General features: G+C 37.8%; 4 protein-coding genes across 5 annotated transcripts in view; all 4 read right to left on the bottom strand.

The window, feature by feature from the left end:
• LOC144665183 (uncharacterized) overlaps nucleotides 1-22,219 on the bottom strand; it is a 320,693-nt gene that overhangs the window by 130,600 nt on the left and 167,874 nt on the right. The window lies entirely within an intron of this gene.
• LOC144666526 (folliculin-interacting protein 2-like) lies at nucleotides 793-6,565 on the bottom strand. The gene is made up of 8 exons (XM_078527947.1): nucleotides 6,471-6,565; nucleotides 6,279-6,375; nucleotides 4,905-4,966; nucleotides 4,613-4,660; nucleotides 4,074-4,173; nucleotides 3,433-3,483; nucleotides 2,918-2,985; nucleotides 793-2,290 (listed from the first exon to the last, which is right to left on the bottom strand). Exons 1-8 carry the CDS (start codon nucleotides 6,563-6,565, stop codon nucleotides 2,212-2,214), a joined length of 600 nt encoding a protein of 199 aa, XP_078384073.1. The 3' UTR covers nucleotides 793-2,211.
• On the bottom strand, nucleotides 793-21,778 carry LOC144665395 (folliculin-interacting protein 1-like). Of its 2 annotated transcripts, XR_013572920.1 has the most exons (9): nucleotides 21,676-21,778; nucleotides 21,485-21,581; nucleotides 20,866-20,927; nucleotides 19,890-19,937; nucleotides 19,343-19,442; nucleotides 18,936-18,986; nucleotides 18,455-18,522; nucleotides 16,743-17,860; nucleotides 793-1,152 (listed from the first exon to the last, which is right to left on the bottom strand). XR_013572920.1 is itself a non-coding variant. In XM_078526650.1 (8 exons), the coding sequence occupies exons 1-8, from the start codon at nucleotides 21,684-21,686 to the stop codon at nucleotides 17,782-17,784; spliced, it is 516 nt and encodes a 171-aa protein (XP_078382776.1). In that variant the 5' UTR covers nucleotides 21,687-21,778; the 3' UTR covers nucleotides 16,462-17,781. The 2 variants fall into 2 exon arrangements, 1 of the variants encoding a protein (XP_078382776.1); XM_078526650.1 differs by lacking the exon at nucleotides 793-1,152 and having other exon boundaries at nucleotides 16,462-17,860.
• LOC144666525 (D-inositol 3-phosphate glycosyltransferase-like) lies at nucleotides 8,574-14,787 on the bottom strand. Its single transcript, XM_078527946.1, is given in 6 exon segments — nucleotides 8,574-8,590; nucleotides 8,937-8,999; nucleotides 10,033-10,104; nucleotides 11,060-11,134; nucleotides 13,383-14,008; nucleotides 14,010-14,787. Coding segments are annotated over 6 exon segments (1,512 nt in total). The 5' UTR covers nucleotides 14,669-14,787.

The raw sequence follows: 22,219 nt of genomic DNA, 5'->3' as shown, positions 1-22,219 counted from the left end.
TCAAAATGCAACAAGTTGCTCGAGAGGAAAAAAGTTGCTCGTGGGGGAAAAAGTTGCTTGCAGAGGTGCATAAACTAAAAAAAAAAGTTTGCAGAGGAAAATTTTTCATCCCCCCCCCCCCCCTCCAAGAAAATAATGGTCCGTCCCTTACTTTTTAAATGTTCCGCATTGGAACCAAAGCTTTGACAAATGGCGCCGACAAGTCCGCATATCGCTATTTTCAAACACGTAGAACTTTTTTAATTAAGTTCCAAAAAACTTAGTAAATCGCCAGGATACCGGCAATGTATCAAACTTTGAACTGTGGAAATTAAAACCTTATCTATCTTTGAAGAACTTTTCTTGTTTTTTTTTTTTTTGCATATTTGAGACGTTTGACCGCGGTCGATCCAATCAATGGCAATCTAACTTACGCCATTTCATATCACGCGGGGGACTGGCACTATACTGTCGCGCGGGAGACTGGACTTTTCGCGGACAATTTCAAAATCCGGATCAAAGATGGCGGACTGTAACCCGCTTTGTCGCTCCCTTCTGTGCACCCCATGAAGTTTTTGTGTACATGTCTTATGGAGATGCAGTTTCTTGTGATCAGTGTAATATTTCAGCTGTAGCAGGAGAGCCTTTGGTTTTCCAAATCCCAGTTCTATTGTTTATTTGTTTGTGATTCCCAGACCCAGTGACCCAAATCCCAGGTTCTAATAATCCATTCAGGTCCATTTCGTAAGAGAGTTGCCAAAAATCCCTTTTGGTTTCCTTTGCTTCTCAAGTAATCCAGTTGACACAATTATATAAAGAAATAACAAACATTTTATTTGTTGCAACAGGGTGAAGACAATACAAATTGATTTCTGGTTGTACGAGAAATGCTATGTTTACATGTTTCTTCATACTTTTTATTAGAAACACGTTATAAAATGTTACCTATTTCGTTTGATAACAACTCAAAGAAAACTATTGTGCATTTGTGCAATAACATATGCATCCGTTAGTCTTAGTTTTCTCTGGGATACCGTAAAATTCCTTAAATATCCTTTCCCCAAAAAAATAAGCTCCCCCCCCCCCCCCTCTCGCAAAAAAAGGTTTCTGAGCCTGTTGAACGTCTGTTTAATTTGGGGTTTCATCACAGGGAGTAGAGGAGCCAAATTCGACCTTTGTGTAAATATTAAAATGTTCGACCAGTTTAACCGTCGCGTAAACGTAACAAAAAGATCGAATAACGTTTGACAAGCGCTACAAATAGATCGAACAATTTAATATTTACAAAGGTCGGGTTTGGCTCTTCTGCTTCCTGTGGTTTCATATCCTTTTAATTAGAGAGTTGTACCACGTGGTATTCTTGGATGCACCAAAAATCTTTAGGCATAACAGTATTGTATCCCGTTTAAAATACAAAGATATTTGAAACGCAAACTTTAATCCAAAAATAAGCTTCAGACCCCCTGAAAAAGGCCCTCCCCGAAAATGAGCCAACTCGAAAAGGAAACTAAGCAAATTTAAATGTGGAGTATATTTAAGAAATTTTACGGTGTTTTATTATTTAAAAATAAAATAAAATGAAACAAATACCCAAACACCCAAGAAAAAAAGAAGAAAAAGAAAAATTAAGTTTTGCAAGTGCAAAACAAATTATTGTCTAGCGGTTGGAAAGACAAAAAAATGTTTGGTACTAATGGTATACCGTGAAAATAACCCACGCCTCAACCCAGTTGGATATCCGTATCATGTATATGCTTTTAGGAGTTGCCGCTGTTTGCGCTGGCTTATAATTTCAAAATTGTGCTGATGTTACAAATCAAGGCTCGAAATTCCGACTTTTGAAAAAAGCTTGAATCTAGATTCACAAAAGCATACTCTAAGCGTTACTTGGTAATGAAAGGTATTGTCACCGTCCGTCACGCTAGTGACGGTGAAATTTTCGTGGTCACGTTTTCCACAGGAATTTTGATGCCACAATATTTTCCCAGCTAAATAGTGGTTGGAATAAGCTCTCCATTCACAAATAAATAATTGATCTCAATAGCAGAGTAATAAAGATTTTTAAGATCCAAGCGCGGAGAATGCGATGCTGTGCTGAAACATCCACAAGGCAAATAGCAAATGTCACGTTGAGACAAATCTGACCAAGAGTGTCACGTCATGTCACGCAAGGTCACGCCATGTACGGCAAGACATCTTTGCGGCTTTCATTAAAACCATTCGATTCGGTCTTTAGCCAACTAGTGGCATGCTCTGTGGAGAATGGGTACTAGCTACTGCCAGCAATAACGGTACATCATTATCATCCACACTGAAAAGAGAAGAAAAAAACAATGGTCAGAACTTTCAAATTTTACACTCGCTTTTCGCTATTCGATCTCGAGGGTTGCTCAGCTACAAGATAGGGCTCAACAAGGGTCCATCCCCCTTTCTTAGCTTGCAACGCAGGCATATTTTCGCGAGCGAGCACATTTTGATTGGGCGAGCGCCATGTTGAATTCAAACTTGAAAATTATCCAACAATCATCCATCAAAAACGCCTGCTTTGCAGGCTACTGTAACCTCCCCCCCTTCTCCGTTCGCAATATAACATGGAAGTTTCTTTACCTATTCTCATAGGGGAGCGAGGTACACTAGATAGATAGACCACCCCCCTCCCATTTTCCCTGTCCCCGGGATATCCTTTCGAAAGGAAGGATAGGCAACCTCGTTCCCAGGGCTTTTCCCTTGGTGATTTGGAACGGGCGGGAATCACCAAGGGAAAAGCCCTGGGAACGAGGTTGGAAGGATATGGTGCTATCTGTAGAGGTCACACAGAAATTAATGAAAGCCATGCCTAAAGCAAGGTGGGGAGCCAAAGTGAGGGAAAACAGAAATGTAACAATTAACAATCCCTTCTTTGCAGCAACTCCACAAATTTCACTCTTAAGAATTTTACCTGAGCATTTTTGTGAGGTCGTCACGAGTCAATAACTTCCTTCTATCTCTCAGTCTTTCTGTTATGACCTGTGAGAAAAAGAAATGAATTTTTGATATTTTACTGTTCAGCCTGTAATGGTCAAACAGTTTGAACAAGAATTCTTTTTTATTATTTCAAGGCGAAGTAATATGGGCAACATTTTCTCGCAACTTGTCATGCAATAATTTTGCAATGCAAGTTGAAAAGCGTTACTGAGCGTCTTACCTGCCAACTGCAAGTTGAGGCAACATGTTAAACGAAGTTAACCTTGTGCCTACTTCGCAATTTAACATGTTGCAGTAATTTGAAACACGGGTGGAAAGTGCGTTACAACACTTCCAATGTACATGTAACCTTGTTGCACGCCAAGTTGTTAGAAAATATTGCACGCATTTTTATCTCGGCCTTCACGCCATAAATAGGTTTTTCAAAAGCTGTGTCTGGTACAAACTTGCCATGCTCATTGCCTTTTGTAACATGTGATGTCATCTTACCTTGCTTTTCAGGTAGATTTCTTTCAGTTTATCTTCCAAGTGCATTAGACACTGAAAAAGTTAAAGCGAAAATAAGAACTTAGGGACGGACCATTATTTCTAGGAGGGGGGGGGATGAAAAATTTTCCTCTGCAAACTTTTTTTTTTTAGTTTATGCACCTCTGCAAACATTTTTTTCGAAATTCTAACAATTCTTTGTTATACATATTGTGTTTGCAAACAATTTATTTTGTCTTTCTAGGCCGTGCAAACAATTTTTTTCAATATTTTTCATCCCCCCCCCCCCCCTCCAAAAAAATAATGGGCCGTCCCTTATTACACTGCATACAAAAAGGGCATACCAAGGCAAGGAATTCTTCGATTTTTCCAAACTTACAATAAGTAAACGCGAACTAAAAGTGGTTTCCCTTCCCTCAGTCGAAAACTGCAATTTTTTCCCCGATTTCTCAAACTCCCTAATCTCCCAAACCAAATTTCATTTCCCTTGGAGCCGTTGGAGGCTCAAAAAATCTCGAGGTTTCTGTATTCATTTGTCCATTTGACCCTGCATGTACGTTCACTTTTCTTTTGAGGCTCCCATTTCATTTACCAACAAAACATCAAGTGAAAATAGAAAAATGCAATCTTTTTGAAGCACTTACAAACTCAGCAGACATTTTTATATCCCAGAGGCCACTCAGTGACGACAGCATAGAGAAAACCAAGTTGGACACTTCAACTTGTTGTACATGAACATGATCGCTAAAATAACACAAATAAAAGAGTTTAGAAAACATGGCTCGTACTTAAAATTAGTATAGTTTTAGCCACAGTTGATACAAATGACAATTCAAATATGCTGATCTCCCAAAGCAAACAAGTAAACACATGTCTCATTACATTTTCTTCAGAAATTTGATATTAGACAACGTCAAAATTGAAGGAGAAAACATTACGAGAACACATAGCAAATGGCCTTGCTCACCGCGAGTCTTTCCGTTGAAAATAGAGGGCTGTGAACCGTCTAGCATTATCAATACAAGGGATGACTGTATAACAAGATTTTTATAGTTATCCGTTAACTACCTAAGACGGCAAAACTTATTTTCCACCATGACTTATTTCAGCGTTTCATCCCATACACATATCAGTGTTACATCCCATTCTGATATTATTCCATTATTTGGCGGCCATGTCTTACCTTGCAGCTTGCTTCCTGTTTTTCTTCACGGAGACAACTTCACATGTCCTACAACAAACAAACCAAACAGTCACTTTCCTGTAGCGATTATACGCAAGACAACCAGATCCCAAGCAACCCATGCTAAACTACAGTTTTCACAATATAGCAACTGTGAAACAAAAAATTAATTATCCATTTTTTGAATGGTGAAGACTATGTCGTTGCAAAAACGTACCATTCATTTCCCTGAACACTAAGTCACACAAACTGGTGGACATGCAAAAAAAAAAGCAGAGCAACATGAACTCACCATTTGTCTGTGTTGGCAATGATGCACACCGCTTCTGATACTGGGTCATCCACAACTGAATGCTGAATAAAAAATTATAAAAATAGTTATGGCTGCATTTTTTTAATCAGTGGCACATCTACATGTGGGGAGGGAGCCAGGGAGGAGATTCCCTCCCAGTATATTTTGGTAAAAGTTTTTTTTAATGACTTTCACATGCTAAATGCTTTTTTGGGGGGTGTTCAAGGTCTGTATCCGCCACTGTTAATTCAACAAATCAGTGCTGGAAATTACTGTCGGTCATCGGACATTGTCCGATCAAAGATGCCAAAATGCCGGCCAATTTTGCAATATGTTTGGACATGATGTCCGAAAACTTATGTGACTGTGTGTTGGAAAGTTTAATGTGTTTGATTTAAAATGCGAATTGATGTCCGACGAATTTTCTAATATGTCCATTCAAAATAAAAGTTTGGAAGGACACACTTTTAAGTACGAAAAATTATTTCCAGCACGGCAGAAGGGTTTCTGTTACACATTGTTGGCCTTGACATGTAAATGTGACTTAATCAAAACTAAAGAATATTTAACAGTTATCCTACAAAATCATTTGTTATATCGCCTGATACTCTGAAAGATAAAGTAGTACATAGAGGATATTACATGGTTGCGCGGAGATATGAAATTTATCTTCGAGTGTTCAAATCGATATCTCACGAGTGAGCGCAGCGAACGAGTGGGATATCGATTTGAACACGAGAAGATAAATTTCATATCTCCAAGCAACCATGTAATATTCTGTTTATTATATAAACCTACTAATTACGATGTTTTGACGATTTTCCGAAGATTGCCGACCATTTTCCGAAGATTTCCGAAGATTTGCAAAATGTTGTCGGAAGGTCGTACGAATGTTTCCGAACATTTTCCGAACTTTTCCGAAAATTTCCGAAGATATCCGAAGAATTCCGAAGATTGCCGAGGGATATCCGAAGATGTTTCGACTTAACATCGATTTACTTTGGCTCATTCAGCATTGAAACAGGGCAAACTTGTCAGAAAATGTTTCGAAATCGATATCTTCACATGTGAAAATAACATGTTATTTTCACGTGTGAAGATATGATTTTTTCGCGCGAAAGATTTCCTGGTATTTCACTGATGTTTATATAATAAGACTGTTTTATTATGTAACAATTGTCAACAAAAGGAAAACAAACGGCTGCTTAAAACCTATGCTTGTTTGAGTGTTTCAGTGCATCTGACCGCCTTTATGCAAACATACAGTCATGTGTTCTCTACGTTCTCTAGAAATAATTAACCACAGATTCAAGTCTGTGAAAGAGCCGTTGAACTTCCATACCATGTGCTAGTTTTATAATTCAAGTCATTTACCTGTAATGCAAGCTTCAAGTCAGTTGACAGACTTGCACGAAAGTTGTTTTCTTGAACCCCTTGAAGAACCAAGTCAGGCAAATAACTGTCCACAATTCTGCAGACAAACAAATTGAGAAAGATTAGCAAATAAAACAATGTGAACTTGCAATCAGTATTATATAACAGCATCAATACAAACTGTTAACTTACCCAGCAAACATGGATCGTCCAAAATTGTTGAAGCTTCTCCATTCATCTGATTTGCTGCAAATAACACAACAGGTCTTTTCGTTATTTAATACCATACGATCTCTTTACATACATTTCAGTCAGTAGGGAGCTTAAGCAAACCACGACGGTAACGTGAACGAGAACGTCACCAAACAAAAGATTTAATGAGCAGAATAACAGCTCTGCAAGTGCATTTTAAATCCTGGTACATTTCTTGGCCGTTCTCTGCAAAACAACAACGTGAAATGGTCTGAAATGACCAAATTATGCGTATTTTAAAGTGCGTGAACGACGACGGCTTAATTTTCGTATTTCTAATTTACGATGAACGCTTTCTTAACATATTCAGCTGCAGCTTGTCCCTAAACCAATAGATACTCTGAATACATCTGGATAATCGCGACATTCTAGAGGAAAATATAAATTCGTCTTGCACCAGGCGTTGTCCTCGGCGTCGCCGTCGTTAGCTGTCGTTTTTACGGCAGCTAACGTGCGTGAAAAAAATTAGAGACAATGTATGAACGGCCTGCGTAGACGTTTACGCCAGTGGTTCATACATTGTCTCTACTTTTTTCACGCACATAAAATTTACGCGTCAGTGGAAATCCACCATGAAGCTCCCTAGTGTCTTCACTAGGAAATGGCTGTTTCCACAAAGTTTAGTCAAGTTACTTGGAGTTATATTGCATCCAAGGTAATTGTAATAAATAATGTGCAGTTTTCTTTAAAATGTTTTATAACAGGAAGTTTTAAATCTCATCATACTATTATTATCATACTAACATCTCCACAGAATACATAAATATGTGCTTTAAAAAAGAAAGAGGCCATGAATAAGTCTGCAAGTAGACTGTAGTGTGTAGACTCTAGTAGACCGAGAGATAGCTCCTCCAGATACACCATGTATTATTTTTATTCTGTCACAGAAGACGATTATTTTTCCAGTCAGTTTCCTAGTAAACATTATTCATGGTTTAAACTTTTCATATGTCAATGTATATTCTTCGTTCTTAAGGTGGCTCGACCCAGTTTTTTTCTAGCGATACCTATCAACTTTGAAACCCTCATACTTAAAGGGATTAATGTCAATGACAAAACTACTATATCACATGCATTACACATAGACTGAACTGCAATATGATATAATTTTTTGGGCGATCAGAATGAATATCACGTGGCAATGACGTCACACAGGGTTTTACTCTGAATCGAATTTTAGGCGGTAACCGCATTTTCTCTCGAGATCCTCCACGCTACGTATTCCTTGGGTGTTTGCCTTCATCTCCGTGGAGTTTCATCGAAATCTACAAGAGGAATTTTGAAATATCTTGGAATTTCTTTTTAGATGGTATAATTTATGCGTAAAATAAAGTCAAGACTTCATATAAAGAAATTTGCTTCTTTTTTATGTTTAATGAGAGGATTTAGCCCCCATTCCTTTTAGAAATGTCCCATATACTACATCCAAACCTTTAGAAGAAAGTAGACTTGCGCGATTTCGAAAAATATGAAAATATCTTAATCGGAGTAGAGCTCAATGTTTAGCTCTATTTACCATTTTTACGGATACTTTTGCAAAAAAGCGATTATTTCAAAAACCCGTCGATAAAATTTTTTCAAAATTTTTCAGGATGAAAAATAATCAGTACACCACACAATCCCTAAATTTCATGCTCATTGAAAATTTCTAAGGTTGTCTAAACTAAACGCAAAATTGAGTAAACATTGAAGCGATGTCGAAGTTTGAGATAATTTTGTGCTCTGGGATTTCCTTTTGTTTCGAGTTAAGCACAACATCGAATTCCTGTGCACCACGCGTAAAATGACAACGCTTGGCTACCTTCCGAAAGCTTTCCGAAATATGGAACAAGGGAAAAGAAATTGTCACGCATTAGTTTTTCTTGTTGGGTCGACGTCTTGGCTGAGATAAAAGTTAACCGGCTTTGAGTTTGGTGTTGTGTGACTGCTTTCTTCAGTTGGAAATGTATTCATTCATCCATTATTGTTTACTTGAACTCGATGAGAATATTACCATATTCCGAACTATTTCGGAAAGCTTTCGATAGTAACGATAATGTGGCATTACAGTACATAGGATACTGTTGATAAAATTTAATAATTAAATCATTAGTGTGTCACCAGAGTCTGGACACCAGAAAAATCTTCCAGCTTAGAACAAAGTTGTTTGCTCAGCTAATTTAGGATGTAAACGGATCCTTGTATCAAAGAAAGATTCTAATGACTCTCTGTGTGCCAACATTTGATTTTATTTACTCTTGCTCTTGTGCACTGATCCAAATACATCAGATCACCATCATTAATTGTCACTCATTTGCACTGATACATAAACAACAGCAACATACTATCTAAGTAAATAAATAAATAAAGATGAACGGATGTAAAACACATGCTGTTTCATATATTCTGCATGCATATTTGAGATACCTGTGGTTGGCGATCCTTCTTTATTCCGTTCTGTTTGTTTTGTTTTTGAACTTCTATCTGGTTCTGAGGAGAAAAAAGATAAAAATGCATCAGTCTGGCCATTGTACTGGCTGCAGGCATCCTTCCTGTTCCTCGCTCAGTTACCTTTTTCCCTCTTGCTGTTACAAAATATTACACCACATTGTAACATTTTTCTCAACTCTAGCACAGTTCCTGTCACCATGGGAATCACTTTTCTTGTCCACCCCTCTCCTGTACATGTCTCTTCCACCCTAAGGTGCGGCCGCACTAGACATTTTGTAACCCGGTTAATTTTAATTGATTAATTGGAAATAACTCGGTTAACTCGCCAAGTGCGGCCAGTATTTCACATGGTTTTTCACATGGAATCTTCTGGTAGTGTATTTCTTTGGCTAGTTTAGCTTACGCCATAATGTACCTGCACATAACAGAACTTTTGCTGTTGTATCTCTCAAGTGACCTACCATTTGGTTTTTGCTGCATAACAGACAGTACATCACGAAAATGAATATTAAGTGATATTGAATCAAACCAAATTGAAAACGATTGATGAAAATTGATGGTAATCGATGATACTAGCACATGTGCCCAACAAAATCACGAGCATATTTCCATACTATGAATCGTGCCCATTCAGAACAGTATGCTTTATGTCTCAATCAGTATGCGTACTTTGGGTAAACTCAACCTTGACAGAAACCATTGGTTCAACTTTGGAAAATTTTGCAAGACTTCAGGTCAATATCTGATGGAAATTTTCAGGAGTCTTCAGGTAGACTTTGAAAATCTTCAGAATGGTTTGGGTCAACTTCAGAAATCTTAGGATTTCTTAATTGGGGGCAATATACTTTGGAAATCTTTGAAACCTTTTGTGTCAAATAGTCCTTTGGAAAGCACTCAAGAGTAATAATATACAAACTCCTTAGCTAGGTAATTAATTTTACTGCAGTTGTCCAATCAGAATCCAAAACATTTCATTATTATAATTAACCACTATCATCATCATCATCATTAACACATTAACATGTACATTGCAAAATTCAGCAAGATATTTCTGCACACATTGCATACACACCTGTTAGTAAGTCTCTTTCTTGATTCTGTTTTGCTTCTGTGTCAGTTGAAGAAACTGGATTGCCACCTGGATCTAAGAAAAAAAATAATATCAATACGCTGTATTTTTAGGCCTGATCAATCAAACTACCTTAATTATAATATAAGATAACTCTGACTTAAACGTTTGTAATAACTACAAATTTGAGTATCACAGCTCATTGGTTCAAACCTGCCCTCACCCATTTTAATCCCGCAGATGTCATTTTGTGAAAACAAAGCCTTGTTAACTGCAAAGCCCATGAAACAACACTTAAAAGGGGGAGTGAGGGAAAACATTAACCTGCTTGCAAGTCAAGACTTTTGCAAAAATTGTTCTGAGGAGTGCAGCTAATGTTTTCTTGGCCTGAAAACCTTTCTTTGGCCCCCTCCAATATAACATGTATAACTTTAATAATGTATATTAAATGTTAAACAACTTCTGTAAATAAACCAACTTAAGCTAAGCTAATTATTGGCTGAGATGCACCCAAAGAGGACATTATTAAATAATTAAAATCATTATTTTTACACATGTGGTAAAAAATTCAGACAAAAATTATTGGAACAGTATCCATAGGTCAGTGGATATTTATTATTATTAAATAATGCCATTGAACTGAGGTTTTGAACTTCTCTCACTTTAATTAATGCCTGTTTGCTCAATAGACATGCTTTCCTTTGCTCAGATAATTTTATAGATTTTCTCTTATAACATTAGGTACCAGAACATAACATAGATTAACATACATTTTTTATTCAAGACGCAAAGTTACAAGTAAAAAAAAGGGGGAAAAAGGCATCTGGAAAAGGAAGTTACGAGGTTAACCCTATATAAAAACTCCCTAAAATAATACAAAAATACAGAAAATAATTATATAAATTAAAACTAAAACCCTTGAATCCATCACTTATTTGCACATACATAAAAACACATCAACTGTTTTTATGTGAAAAATGCAATATTAAAACACAGGCTGTTGTATGCACTATTAGCACTACACCTATACCTCTGTTTGTCTGTGCAAGTTCTTTATCTACAGAGACAACTGTTTCAACCTGTGCAGTCACATTTCCATATTGATCTGTAAAAAAGATAATAAAAGTAAAACATCATAATAAGTCAGTATAATTTTACTGGTCCACTTTTATTTATCATAATTTAATTTATACATATTAATGTACTTAATGTACTGGGTTAATAAGTTTGCCTGCAAACATGTACATATGCATTATACATGGGTCATGATGGGTGGCATGGGTGTATTAGCATATATAGCCGGATCGACATACATGACATTGAAAAAGGTGAATATTTGTCACTTAAGGTGGCTCTGTAGTTATTTCACGTTACTCCTCGGACCAAGAACTTTGCATTGTAACTTGTTTGGATTTTAAAGTGATGGCTATTGACACCCCGTGATGATCATTTTGTATTCATAAATGATCATTGAATCAAAACTGCTAGCCATCGCACCACTGAAAACAATTTGAAGCAGAATTTGACAGGACATGTACAAGTGCACCCAGAATAACTACGTAGCTACCAGTTAATGTAGTTCATTTTCTATTGTTTCTTTTGGTGTCTTGATCATTTACATAACTAAAACCACTGCATGTACCAATTTTTATGTGAACTGAATGACTTTCATAAAAAATGTATAAATAAATGGCATAAAATTACTTTCATATCCCTTAAGTGAACCATCAGGCCAGGACTTATTGTGTGTATACTTATATACTATACTTTTTTTCCCACCCGGAAGGGATGCTAGTCTAATGAAGGGATTTCTCTCAGCATTAAATTTACTGGTCCATTTATACACCCTGGTGAAGAGAGGTACTATGAGTGTACACCTCAGATAGAGCTCAAGCCCAGACTACTGGATTTGGAGCCCAAAATATGCACTAACCGTTTGGCCATTGTCACTCCCATTCTAGACTGTTTACAGCCCTCTATTTTTTCGTGTTTTTTCGATCGATGACCGCACGGTGAGAATGGCAAGAAAACTGGATGCCAGCGCAAAACAGAAAAAGCAAGGGGGTTGGGGGCGGGGAGCGAAAAAAAGAGGGTCTTTAGACATCTTTGGAAATATTGAATTTCCCGTTTTTCCAGAAACGGAAAATTACCATTGGTTGAAAGGCTGCAAAAGTGTCATCACCTTGACCATGGCCAATCATGATTGCTTGCAGGCGGTGACTTGCAGTTTCCTCGAGTTTTCATCACTATTGACATGCTGAGAGTTGCGATGGATCGATTATTGGAATGCTCGTTGGAGAAATTTCCAAACGTTTCGTTGCTCAAAGACGAGCAGAAAGAGGCTGTTTGCCACATTCTTTGCTCGAAGGACGTAGTTGGAATTTTACTGACTGGCTTCGGCATAACTTTTGCCTCGCCAAAGACGTGTGAGGCAAACGTGACATTCTTTTGAATCGCTCGTCACGATCAACTTGCCTTGTAGGAGATACTACACCATCTATCGGTTGTGCTAGAGATTTCTTTATAAATTCAATATTTCAACCAGAACGAAATTCGTCTTATTGCACTGCAATTCTATGCAAATCGACGAATACGTCTGCCGTAAAAACACCTTCACGTTTTGGCTTAACAGATGAATTTTCCGCAGAGATGTACGATGTCTTTCCTGAATTTCCCCAAGCCAATTGCAAATGGGAACCCGTATATTCTACAAAAATTGGAGGGACCGCTTGTTTTCGGCTTTCTGCCTCTTTTTGCAGGTTTTTTGGGGGTTGAAGAAGTCATCTCAGACAACATCCTCTACAACGAAATAAAAACTCATGTGTTGTTGTCACCACAGTAGTTGTTTTGTAAACTGACACTTGTAGTTAATTAAGCAAGCACTTTACCGCTCAGATTTTACTGGTCCGATTTAATTGAAAGGTCAAGAGGCGGAGTTGTAAATGATGACAAGGGGAGGAGTCTAATACTTCCACTTTTATTCAAAGATGTCTACAGTCTCTCTATTTTTCTTTCGCTCGCTTACCGCCCCCCTCCCCCGCGGGCTCGTGCTTCACGCTCGATCACTCGCTTTTGCAATACGTTTGCATTTTTCAAAAATAATACGACTTTTTTATTTTTCACAGTACATCTGTCATCGTCAGTTTGCATTTTTGCGTTGAAAAATCGAGAGGCTGTGAACAGTCTACTCACATTCATGAAAATGTGACATAAATTAGTCCCACACTGAAAACATTTCGGTTTTGGCAATGAATCTTTTACAAAGAAAAGCAAAAGGCCTTTTGTAAAAACATGAGCTTAGAGCACTGGACAAAGGGAACTCAATTGACTAGTTAACATAAAAAATAACAAACCTTTCAATACACAGCTTACGGGGACAGCTTTATCAGGCCTCTGCACCAACTCGTGAACCATCTGCTCAAATTTCTTACATTCATTTTCCCAGTTATAAATCTTTCCATACTGTTCTCTGAGATGCAGGGCACTCTCGTGTCTGTCTTTTGGGTTTTGTTCTGATAACTCTTTGATTCTTTCTGCCCAGTCCTGTGGCCTATCAGATTTGACTACCACAGACATCCCACCTTTCACTTTCTCTAAGGCTTTAGCCAGACCAGATTCACTGGAAACAAGCACAGGGACACCAGCCGAAATTGCTTGCAGAGCAATCAGACCAAAGCCTTCGGTTCGGGATGGCATGGCTATTACATCAGCTTCGCGAAACATCTTTTTGATTTCTTCATAGTCACAATAGCCACGAATGGTTAGTTGGTTTTTTGCAATTTTCGTTTCGTTGAGAAACCACTTCTGTATTCTTTTCTGTTTACCTTGTGGAGATCCAACAAAAGTCCATTCAAACCTTCTCTCAAGTGTAGATATCGCTTTGGCAATAATATCATATCCCTTGAGTTCAAAGTCCTCAAAACTTCCACGACCAAACGTGAAAACGCGGAAACTCTTTAGAACACTGTGCGGTTTTAACAGAAAACGTTTTTAAAAGCCCAGGAGTGATAGCTTTTATCTCTGGAATACGTCGTATGTATTTTTCTTGAAGTTCAGCGCCGACAGCAAAAACAAGATGGGCTTTTTCGCAAAGCTCTAATTCTTGTTTACTCTTCTCTTCGCTTTCTGCAATTGCATCGGACACGGCGCCTTCTTCCAGTTTGTGTTTTCCTAGGTCTTCACAGAATACGTGTACGAAATGTATCCACTTACATTTTGTCCTGTCCGAAATGAAATAAGCAGCACCGCCGAATTTCCGACCATGGCCCACAACGACATCAAGATGTTTAATCTCTGGCGGTGGATTTTTCAGCCCCTCTGTGGGATTACTTGATCCTGGAATTTGTTTTGCGGTGATCAAATTCACTCCCTGTTTGCTCGCATCTTGTCTGTCTTCCTCGCTGCTTTTGCAAACATAGCAATATATCTTTAGACTTTCGCGTGATGCTTTAGCCAGATGCACTGCAAACTCTCTGTTAAAAGTCGACAGACCTCCCTTCGAGGATCCCCACTCGTCGCAGATGAACAAGACATTGATACGCTGAGAAACATCACCTTGAACAAGTACCTCAACACACGCACCGTGAAATTCTTTGCTTCCCCCGGCTTCTTTAAAACGGAATGAGCTCCCTGTGCCCATTTCCAAGACACCACATCACACTTGCATTAATATAGCCACGGTTTCAAGCGATCTAGCAGGCGTAAAATGAGGAAAACACTATCAATTTCCGCCTTGGCGAAATGAACAACAGCGTACAAATCAACATGACAACCAACCTTGGGACGGGACGACCACTCCCGCTTCTTCGTGGTCACGTGCACATTCTTTGTCCAAATTTGGCGGGTAATCAGCAATCAATCAATCCACCGCGGTCATACGTCATAGGCAGCTTTTCTTTCTATTTCGGGGAATTTCGCTCATTATGAAGTGTTTGTATGAGCAAGGATAGATAAAATTAATAGTTCCTGAGTGTAAACATATTCCCATTTCCTCAGGTAAACGAGTTTCTTTAGGGACGGACCATTATTTTTTTGGAGGGGGGGGGGGATGAAAAATATTGAAAAAAAATTGTTTGCAGGGCCTGGAAAGACTAGGGCTTTCCACAAGTTGCTCGAGATTTCCTAAAAAGTTGCCCGTAATTTTTCAAAAAGTTGCTCAAAAGTTGCTCCAAAAATCCAAAAAAGTTGCTTCTGACAAAAAAAGTTGCTCGAAAGTTGCTCCAAATATATGTCTATCTATCTAAATATATGCTAATTTCCCTTTGAGATTAATTTATAAGCAGTTTTATGCAATTTTACAGCAAAAGAACTATCTAAATAACATATTAAGGGTAAAATTTGTTAAATACAAGGATTTCTCTAACTGAGAAATATCACAGTGACGTCATGTTTGCTGACGAGTTTTGTAATGTTTTTTAAAACATTACAAAACCGAAAGTTGAAATGTCTTCAGATGTTCCTCGAAAGTCTTCGGCAAACTTCGTTAATCTTCGGAAACGTTCGTATTGTCTTTGAACAACACTCGGATAATCTTCGGAGATCTTCGGTCTGGAAATTGCTCAAAATGCAACAAGTTGCTCGAGAGGAAAAAAGTTGCTCGTGGGGGAAAAAGTTGCTTGCAGAGGTGCATAAACTAAAAAAAAAGTTTGCAGAGGAAAATTTTTCATCCCCCCCCCCCCCCCTCCAAGAAAATAATGGTCCGTCCCTTACTTTTTAAATGTTCCGCATTGGAACCAAAGCTTTGACAAATGGCGCCGACAAGTCCGCATATCGCTATTTTCAAACACGTAGAACTTTTTTAATTAAGTTCCAAAAAACTTAGTAAATCGCCAGGATACCGGCAATGTATCAAACTTTGAACTGTGGAAATTAAAACCTTATCTATCTTTGAAGAACTTTTCTTGTTTTTTTTTTTTTGCATATTTGAGACGTTTGACCGTGGTCGATCCAATCAATGGCAATCTAACTTACGCCATTTCATATCACGCGGGGGACTGGCACTATACTGTCGCGCGGGAGACTGGACTTTTCGCGGACAATTTCAAAATCCGGATCAAAGATGGCGGACAGTAACCCGCTTTGTCGCTCCCTTCTGTGCACCCCATGAAGTTTTTGTGTACATGTCATATGGAGATGCAGTTTCTTGTGATCAGTGTAATATTTCAGCTGTAGCAGGAGAGCCTTTGGTTTTCCAAATCCCAGTTCTATTGTTTATTTGTTTGTGATTCCCAGACCCAGTGACCCAAATCCCAGGTTCTAATAATCCATTCAGGTCCATTTCGTAAGAGAGTTGCCAAAAATCCCTTTTGGTTTCCTTTGCTTCTCAAGTAATCCAGTTGACACAATTATATAAAGAAATAACAAACATTTTATTTGTTGCAACAGGGTGAAGACAATACAAATTGATTTCTGATTGTACGAGATACGGAAATGCTATGTTTACATGTTTCTTCATACTTTTTATTAGAAACACGTTATAAAATGTTACCTATATCGTTTGAAAACAACTCAAAGAAAACTATTTTGCATTTGTGCAATAACATATGCATCCGTTAGTCTTAGTTTTCTCTGAGATACCGTAAAATTCCTTAAATATCCTTTCCCCAAAAAATAAGCTCCCCCCCCCCCCCTCTCGCAAAAAAAAGGTTTTTGAGCCTGTTGAACGTCTGTTTAATTTGGGGTTTTATCACACGGAGTAGAGGAGCCAAGTCGACCTTTGTGTAAATATTAAAATGTTCGATCCAGTTTAACCGTCGCGTAAACGTAACAAAAAGGTCGGATAACGTTTGACAAGCGTTACAAATAGATGGAACAATTTAATATTTACAAAGGTCAGATTTGGCTCCTCTGCTTCCTGTGGTTTCATATCCTGTTAATTAGAGAGTTGTACCACGTGGTATTCTTGGATGCACCAAAAATCTTTAGGCATAGTATTGTATCCCATTTGTAATACAAAGATATTTGAAACGCAAACTTAAATCCAAAAATAAGACCCCCTGAAAATAGGCCCTCCCCGAAAATGAGCCAACTCGAAAAGGAAACTAAGCAAATTTAAATGTGGAGCATATTTAAGAAAATTTTACGGTGTTTTATTATTTTAAAAATAAAATAAAATGAAACAAAATACCCAAACACCCAAGAAAAAAAGAAGAAAAAGAAAAATTAAGTTTTGCAAGTGCAAAACAAATTATTGTCTAGCGGTTGGAAAGACAAAAAAATGTTTGGTACTAATGGTATACCGTGAAAATAACCCACGCCTCAACCCTGTTGGATATCCGTATCATGTATATGCTTTTAAGAGTTGCCGCTGTTTGCGCTGGCTTATAATTTCAAAATTGCGCTGATGTTACAAATCAACGGACGAAATTCCCACTTTCGAGAAAAAGCTTGAATCAAGTTTCACAAAAGCATACTCGAAGCGTTACTTAGTAATGAAAGGTATTGTCACGGTCCGTAATTTTCGTTGTCACGTTTTCCACAGGAATTTTGATTCCACGATATTTTGCCAGCTAAATAGTGGTTGGAATAAGCTCTCCATTAATAAATAAATAATCGATCTCAATAGCAGAGTAATAAAGATTTTTAAGATCCAAGCGTAGAGAATGCGATACTGTACTGAAACATCCACAAGGCAAATAGAAAATGTCACGTTTAGACAAATCTGACCAAGAGTGTCACGTCATGTCACGCAAGGTCACGCCATGTACGGCAAGACATCTTTGTGGCTTTCATCAAAACCATTCGATTCGGTCTTCAGCTGACTAGTGGCATGCTCTGTGGAGAATGGGTACTAGCTACTGCCAGCAGTAACGGTACATCATTATCATCCACGCTGAAAAACGAAGAAAAAAGAACTTAACAATGGTCACAACTTTTAAAATTTACAAATTTTTAGTCACTATTCGATCTCAAGGGTTGCTTAGCTACTAGATAGGGCTCGACGAGGGTTCACGCACCTTCCCTAGGCTGCAACGCAGGCATATTTATTTTTTGCGAGCGAGCGCATTTTGATCAGGCAAGCGCCATTCGAACTTGAAAATTATCCAACTCTCCCCCAACAAAATTGCCTGCATTTCATGCTAGACCTCTCCCTTCTCCGTTTCCAATCATTACACAAAAGTTTCCTTAGCTTTTCTGATAGGGGAGCAAGGTACACTAGGTACATATTTTACCCCTCCCCCCTCCCCTCCTCCCCCCCCCCCCCCACCGACCTATTCTAGTGACCACTGCATAGCCCTTTTGAAAAAACAGGACGGGGGAGTTGCTATCAGTAGAAGTCTCGAGGATATTTATTAAAGTCAACGGAACCTAAATAAGGTCATACCTAGAACGGGGTGGGGAGCCTTAGCGAGGTGAAAATAGAAATTTAAAACTTGATCCTTTCTTTGCAGCAACTCCATTAATGTCACTCTCTCAATAATTTTACCTGAGCATTTTTGTGAGGTCGTCACGCGTCAATAACTTCCTTCTGTCTCTCATTCTTTCTGTTATGACCTGCAAAAAGAAATGAATCTTTGAAATTTTATTCTTCAGGCAAAAATGGGTCATCACTGACCCCTTTAGTGGGATGTCTCAAAAACAAAAAATACTTATTTTTTATTTCAAGGCGAATTAATAAGGGCAAAATTTGCAACAATGCTGCATTGCAAGTTAAGAGTTGACATTGTGTGTATTACCAACCACGTTACAATTGAAATCGATGTGTTTAACGAAATCGAACTTGTGCCTACTTGGCAGAACATGTTGCAGTAACTTGAAACACGGGAGGTAATACGAGTAACAATACTTGCAATGCAATATTGTTTCACGCATTACTCGGTCTCGTGCTATAAATAGTTATTCAAAAGCTGTGTCTGGTGCAAACTTGCCATGCTCATTTCCTTTTGTAACGTGTGGTGTCATCTTACCTTGCTTTTCAGGTAAATTTCTTTCAGTTTATCTTCCAAGTGCATTAGACACTGAAAAAGTTAAAGCGAAAAAGAGAACTTATTACACTGCATACAAAAGGGCATATCAAGGCAAGGAATTCCTCGATTTTTCCAAACTTACAATAAGTAAACGCGAACTAAAAGTGGTTTCCCTTCCCTCAGTCGAAAACTGCAATTTTTCTCCCGATTTCTCAAACTCCCTAATCTCTCGAACCAAATTTCGTTTCCCTTGGAGCCGTTGGAGGCTCAAAAAATCTCGAGGTTTCTGTATTCATTTGTCCATTTTACCCTGCATGTACGTTCACTTTTCTTTTGGAGCTCCCATTTCATTTACCAACAAAACATCAAGTGAAAAGAGAAAAATGCAATCTGTATAAAGCACTTACAAACTCAGCAGACATCTTTATATCGCAGAGGCCACTCAGCGAAGACAGCATGGAGAAAACCAAGTTGGACACTTCAACTTGTTGTACATGAACATGATCGCTAAAAATAAACACAAATAAAAGAAATTTAGAAAACATGGCTCATACTTAAAATTAGTATAGTTTTAGCCACAGTTGATACAAATGACAATTCAAATATGCTGATCTCCCAAAGCAAACAAGTAAATACATGTCTGATTACGTCTTCTTCAGAAATTTGATATTAGACAACGTCAAAATTGAAGGAGAAAACATTACGAGAACACCTAGCAAATGGCCTTGCCCACCACGAGTCTTTCCGTTGAAAATAGAGAGGTATAAACCGTCTAGCATTATCAATACGAGGGATGACTGTATAACAAGATTTTTATAGTTATCCGTTAACTACTTAAGACGGCAAAACTTATTTTCCACCATGACTTATTTCAGCGTTTTATCCCATACACATATCAGTTCAGTGTTTCATCCCATTTTGGTAATATTCCATTATTTGGTGGCCATGTCTTACCTTGCACCTTGCTTCCTGTTCTTCTTCACAGAGACAACCTCACATGTCCTACAACAAACAAACCAAACCGTGTGATTCACTTTCCTGTAGCGATTATACACAAGACAACCAGATCCCAAGCAACTAATGCTAAACTACAGTTTCCGTAATACTTTTTTTTCTATAAGAATATTGATTTCCTGTCCAGGCTGAATATTCAATTTTTTTCTTCCGATGTTAGACTAAAACTTTTCTATTGAATATTCTTAGATTATAGCGTATGACATAACCGTTTGCGCTGTATACGATATAGGATATTACATGGTTGCGCGGAGATATGAAATTTATCTTTGAGTGTTCAAATCGATATCTCACGAGTTCGAAGATTGCCGAAGATTGTCGAGGAAGATCCGATAATGTTTCGACTTAATATCAATTTACTTTGGCTCATTCAGCATTGAAACAGGGCAAACTTGTCAGAAAATGTTTGGAAATCGATATCTTTACATGTGAAAATAACATGTTATTTTCACGTGTGAAGATATGAAAGATTTCCTGGTATTTCACTGATGTTTATATAATAATATTAAATATGACTTACACATACTAGTCATGAAACTGTCATTACCATCGAACACTTGGTTACTGCAGGTTTTTATCGTTTTATTGGCTTGTTTTGCCGTTTTTACACCGTTTACACGATTAAGTTAAAAACGTAATATTAATTGTATTGTAGTTACAAAATTATATTCTTTTTAAAATCTCAGGCTCGGGTTTATTCCTAAGATTTCGCAAATTTTAGCCTTGATATTCTTATAAAATAGAATCTTATAGAAAAAAAAGTGTGGAGGAACTGTGTAGCAAAATTAATAATCCCTCTTTCGAATGGCAAAATTCGTTGCAAAAATTACATTATTTTATTTTACCATTCATTTTCCTGAACAGTAAGTCACACAACTGATAGACACGCCACAAAAGCATAGCAACATGAACTCACCATTTGTCTGTGTTGGCAATGATGCAAACAGCCTCCGATACTGGGTCATCAACAACTGAATGCTAAATAAAAAATTATAAATTAATTAATAGTTATGGTTTCATTTTTTAATCAGTGGCACATTTACATGCAGGGGAGGAGCCACAGAGGAGATTCCCCCCTTCTTTTTTTGCAAAAGATTTTTTTAAAATGACTTCTAGACAGTAAAAATTTTTGGGTGTTTTTGGGTGTTTAAGGACTGGATCCGCCACCGTTAATCCAACAAATAATTTTTCTTGCACATTGTTGAAGGTAACAATGACATTGACATGTGAAGGTAACTCAATCAAAACTAAAGAATATTTAACAGTTATCCTACAAAGTCATGTGTTATATTGACTGATACTCTGCAAGTTTGAGTAGTATGACTGTTTTATTATGCAACAAATTGCCAACAAAAAGAAAAAGAATGACTGCTCAAAACCTAGGCTTGTCTGAGTGTTTGCATCTAATTGCCTTTATGCAAACATACATGTGTTCTCTACTTTCTCTAGAAATAATTAACCACAGATTCAAGTCTGACGGATCCGTTGGTCCCCCATACCATGTGAGCACTAGTTTGATGATTCAAGTTATTTACCTGTAAAGCAAGCTTTAAGTCAGTTGACAGACTTGCACGAAAGTTGTTTTCTTGAACCCCTTGGAGAACCAAGTCCGGCAAATAACTGTCGACAATTCTGCAGAAAAATCAATTAAAAAAGATTAGCAAATAAGGCACAAAAACATGCAATCAATATCATACAACAGCATCAATACAAACTGTTAACTTACCCAGCAAACATGGATCGTCCAAAATTGTTGAAGCTTCTCCATTCATCTGATTTGCTGCAAATAACACAACAGGTTTTTTGTTATTTAATACCATCCGACCTCGATAAATACTATAATGACAACACTATCTCCATCAAACTTAGATTACAACATTAGTCATTCATGTATGCCGTCAAATTTCAGTCAGTAGGGAGCTTTAGCAAACCACGACGGCAACGTGAACGAGAACGTCACCGAACAAAAGATTTAATAAGCAGAATAACAGCTCTGCAAGTGCATTTTAAATCCTGGTACATTTCTTGGCCATTCTCTGCAAAAAAACGTGAAATGACCGAATTATGCGTATTTTTAAGAGCGTGAACGACGACGGCTTAATTTTCGTATTTCTAATTTAGGATGAACGCTTTCTTAACATATTCAGCTGCAGCTTGTTCCTAAACCAATAGATACTCTGAATACATCTGGATAAACGCGAGATTCTAGAGGTCCTAAAGGAAAATATAAATTCGTCTTCCTCGGCGTCGCCGTCGTTATTGTAACCTGC

The sequence above is a fragment of the Oculina patagonica genome, chromosome 9, assembly GCF_052425735.1.
Source record: "Oculina patagonica isolate OP01 chromosome 9, crgOcupat, whole genome shotgun sequence".
In the NCBI taxonomy this organism is placed as follows: domain Eukaryota; kingdom Metazoa; phylum Cnidaria; class Anthozoa; order Scleractinia; family Oculinidae; genus Oculina; species Oculina patagonica.
Note: the sequence above shows the minus strand (reverse complement) of the source record. Positions and strands in the feature narration are given on the sequence as shown.

Excerpts from the sequence above, each read along its gene's own strand:
- LOC144666526 (XM_078527947.1), bottom strand. The coding sequence starts at position 6,565 with ATGGTATTAAATAACGAAAAGACCTGTTGTGTTATTTGCAGCAAATCA. Across the intron at positions 4,174-4,612 it reads AACAGGAAGCAAGCTGCAAG|CGATCATGTTCATGTACAAC; the intron begins GTAAGACATGGC and ends GTGTTATTTTAG. Across the intron at positions 2,291-2,917 it reads GACCTCACAAAAATGCTCAG|TGTGGATGATAATGATGTAC; the intron begins GTAAAATTCTTA and ends TTCTCTTTTCAG.
- LOC144665395 (XM_078526650.1), bottom strand. Across the intron at positions 19,938-20,865 it reads ATTGCCAACACAGACAAATG|GACATGTGAGGTTGTCTCTG; the intron begins GTGAGTTCATGT and ends TGTTTGTTGTAG. Across the intron at positions 18,987-19,342 it reads TAAAGATGTCTGCTGAGTTT|TGTCTAATGCACTTGGAAGA; the intron begins GTAAGTGCTTTA and ends TAACTTTTTCAG.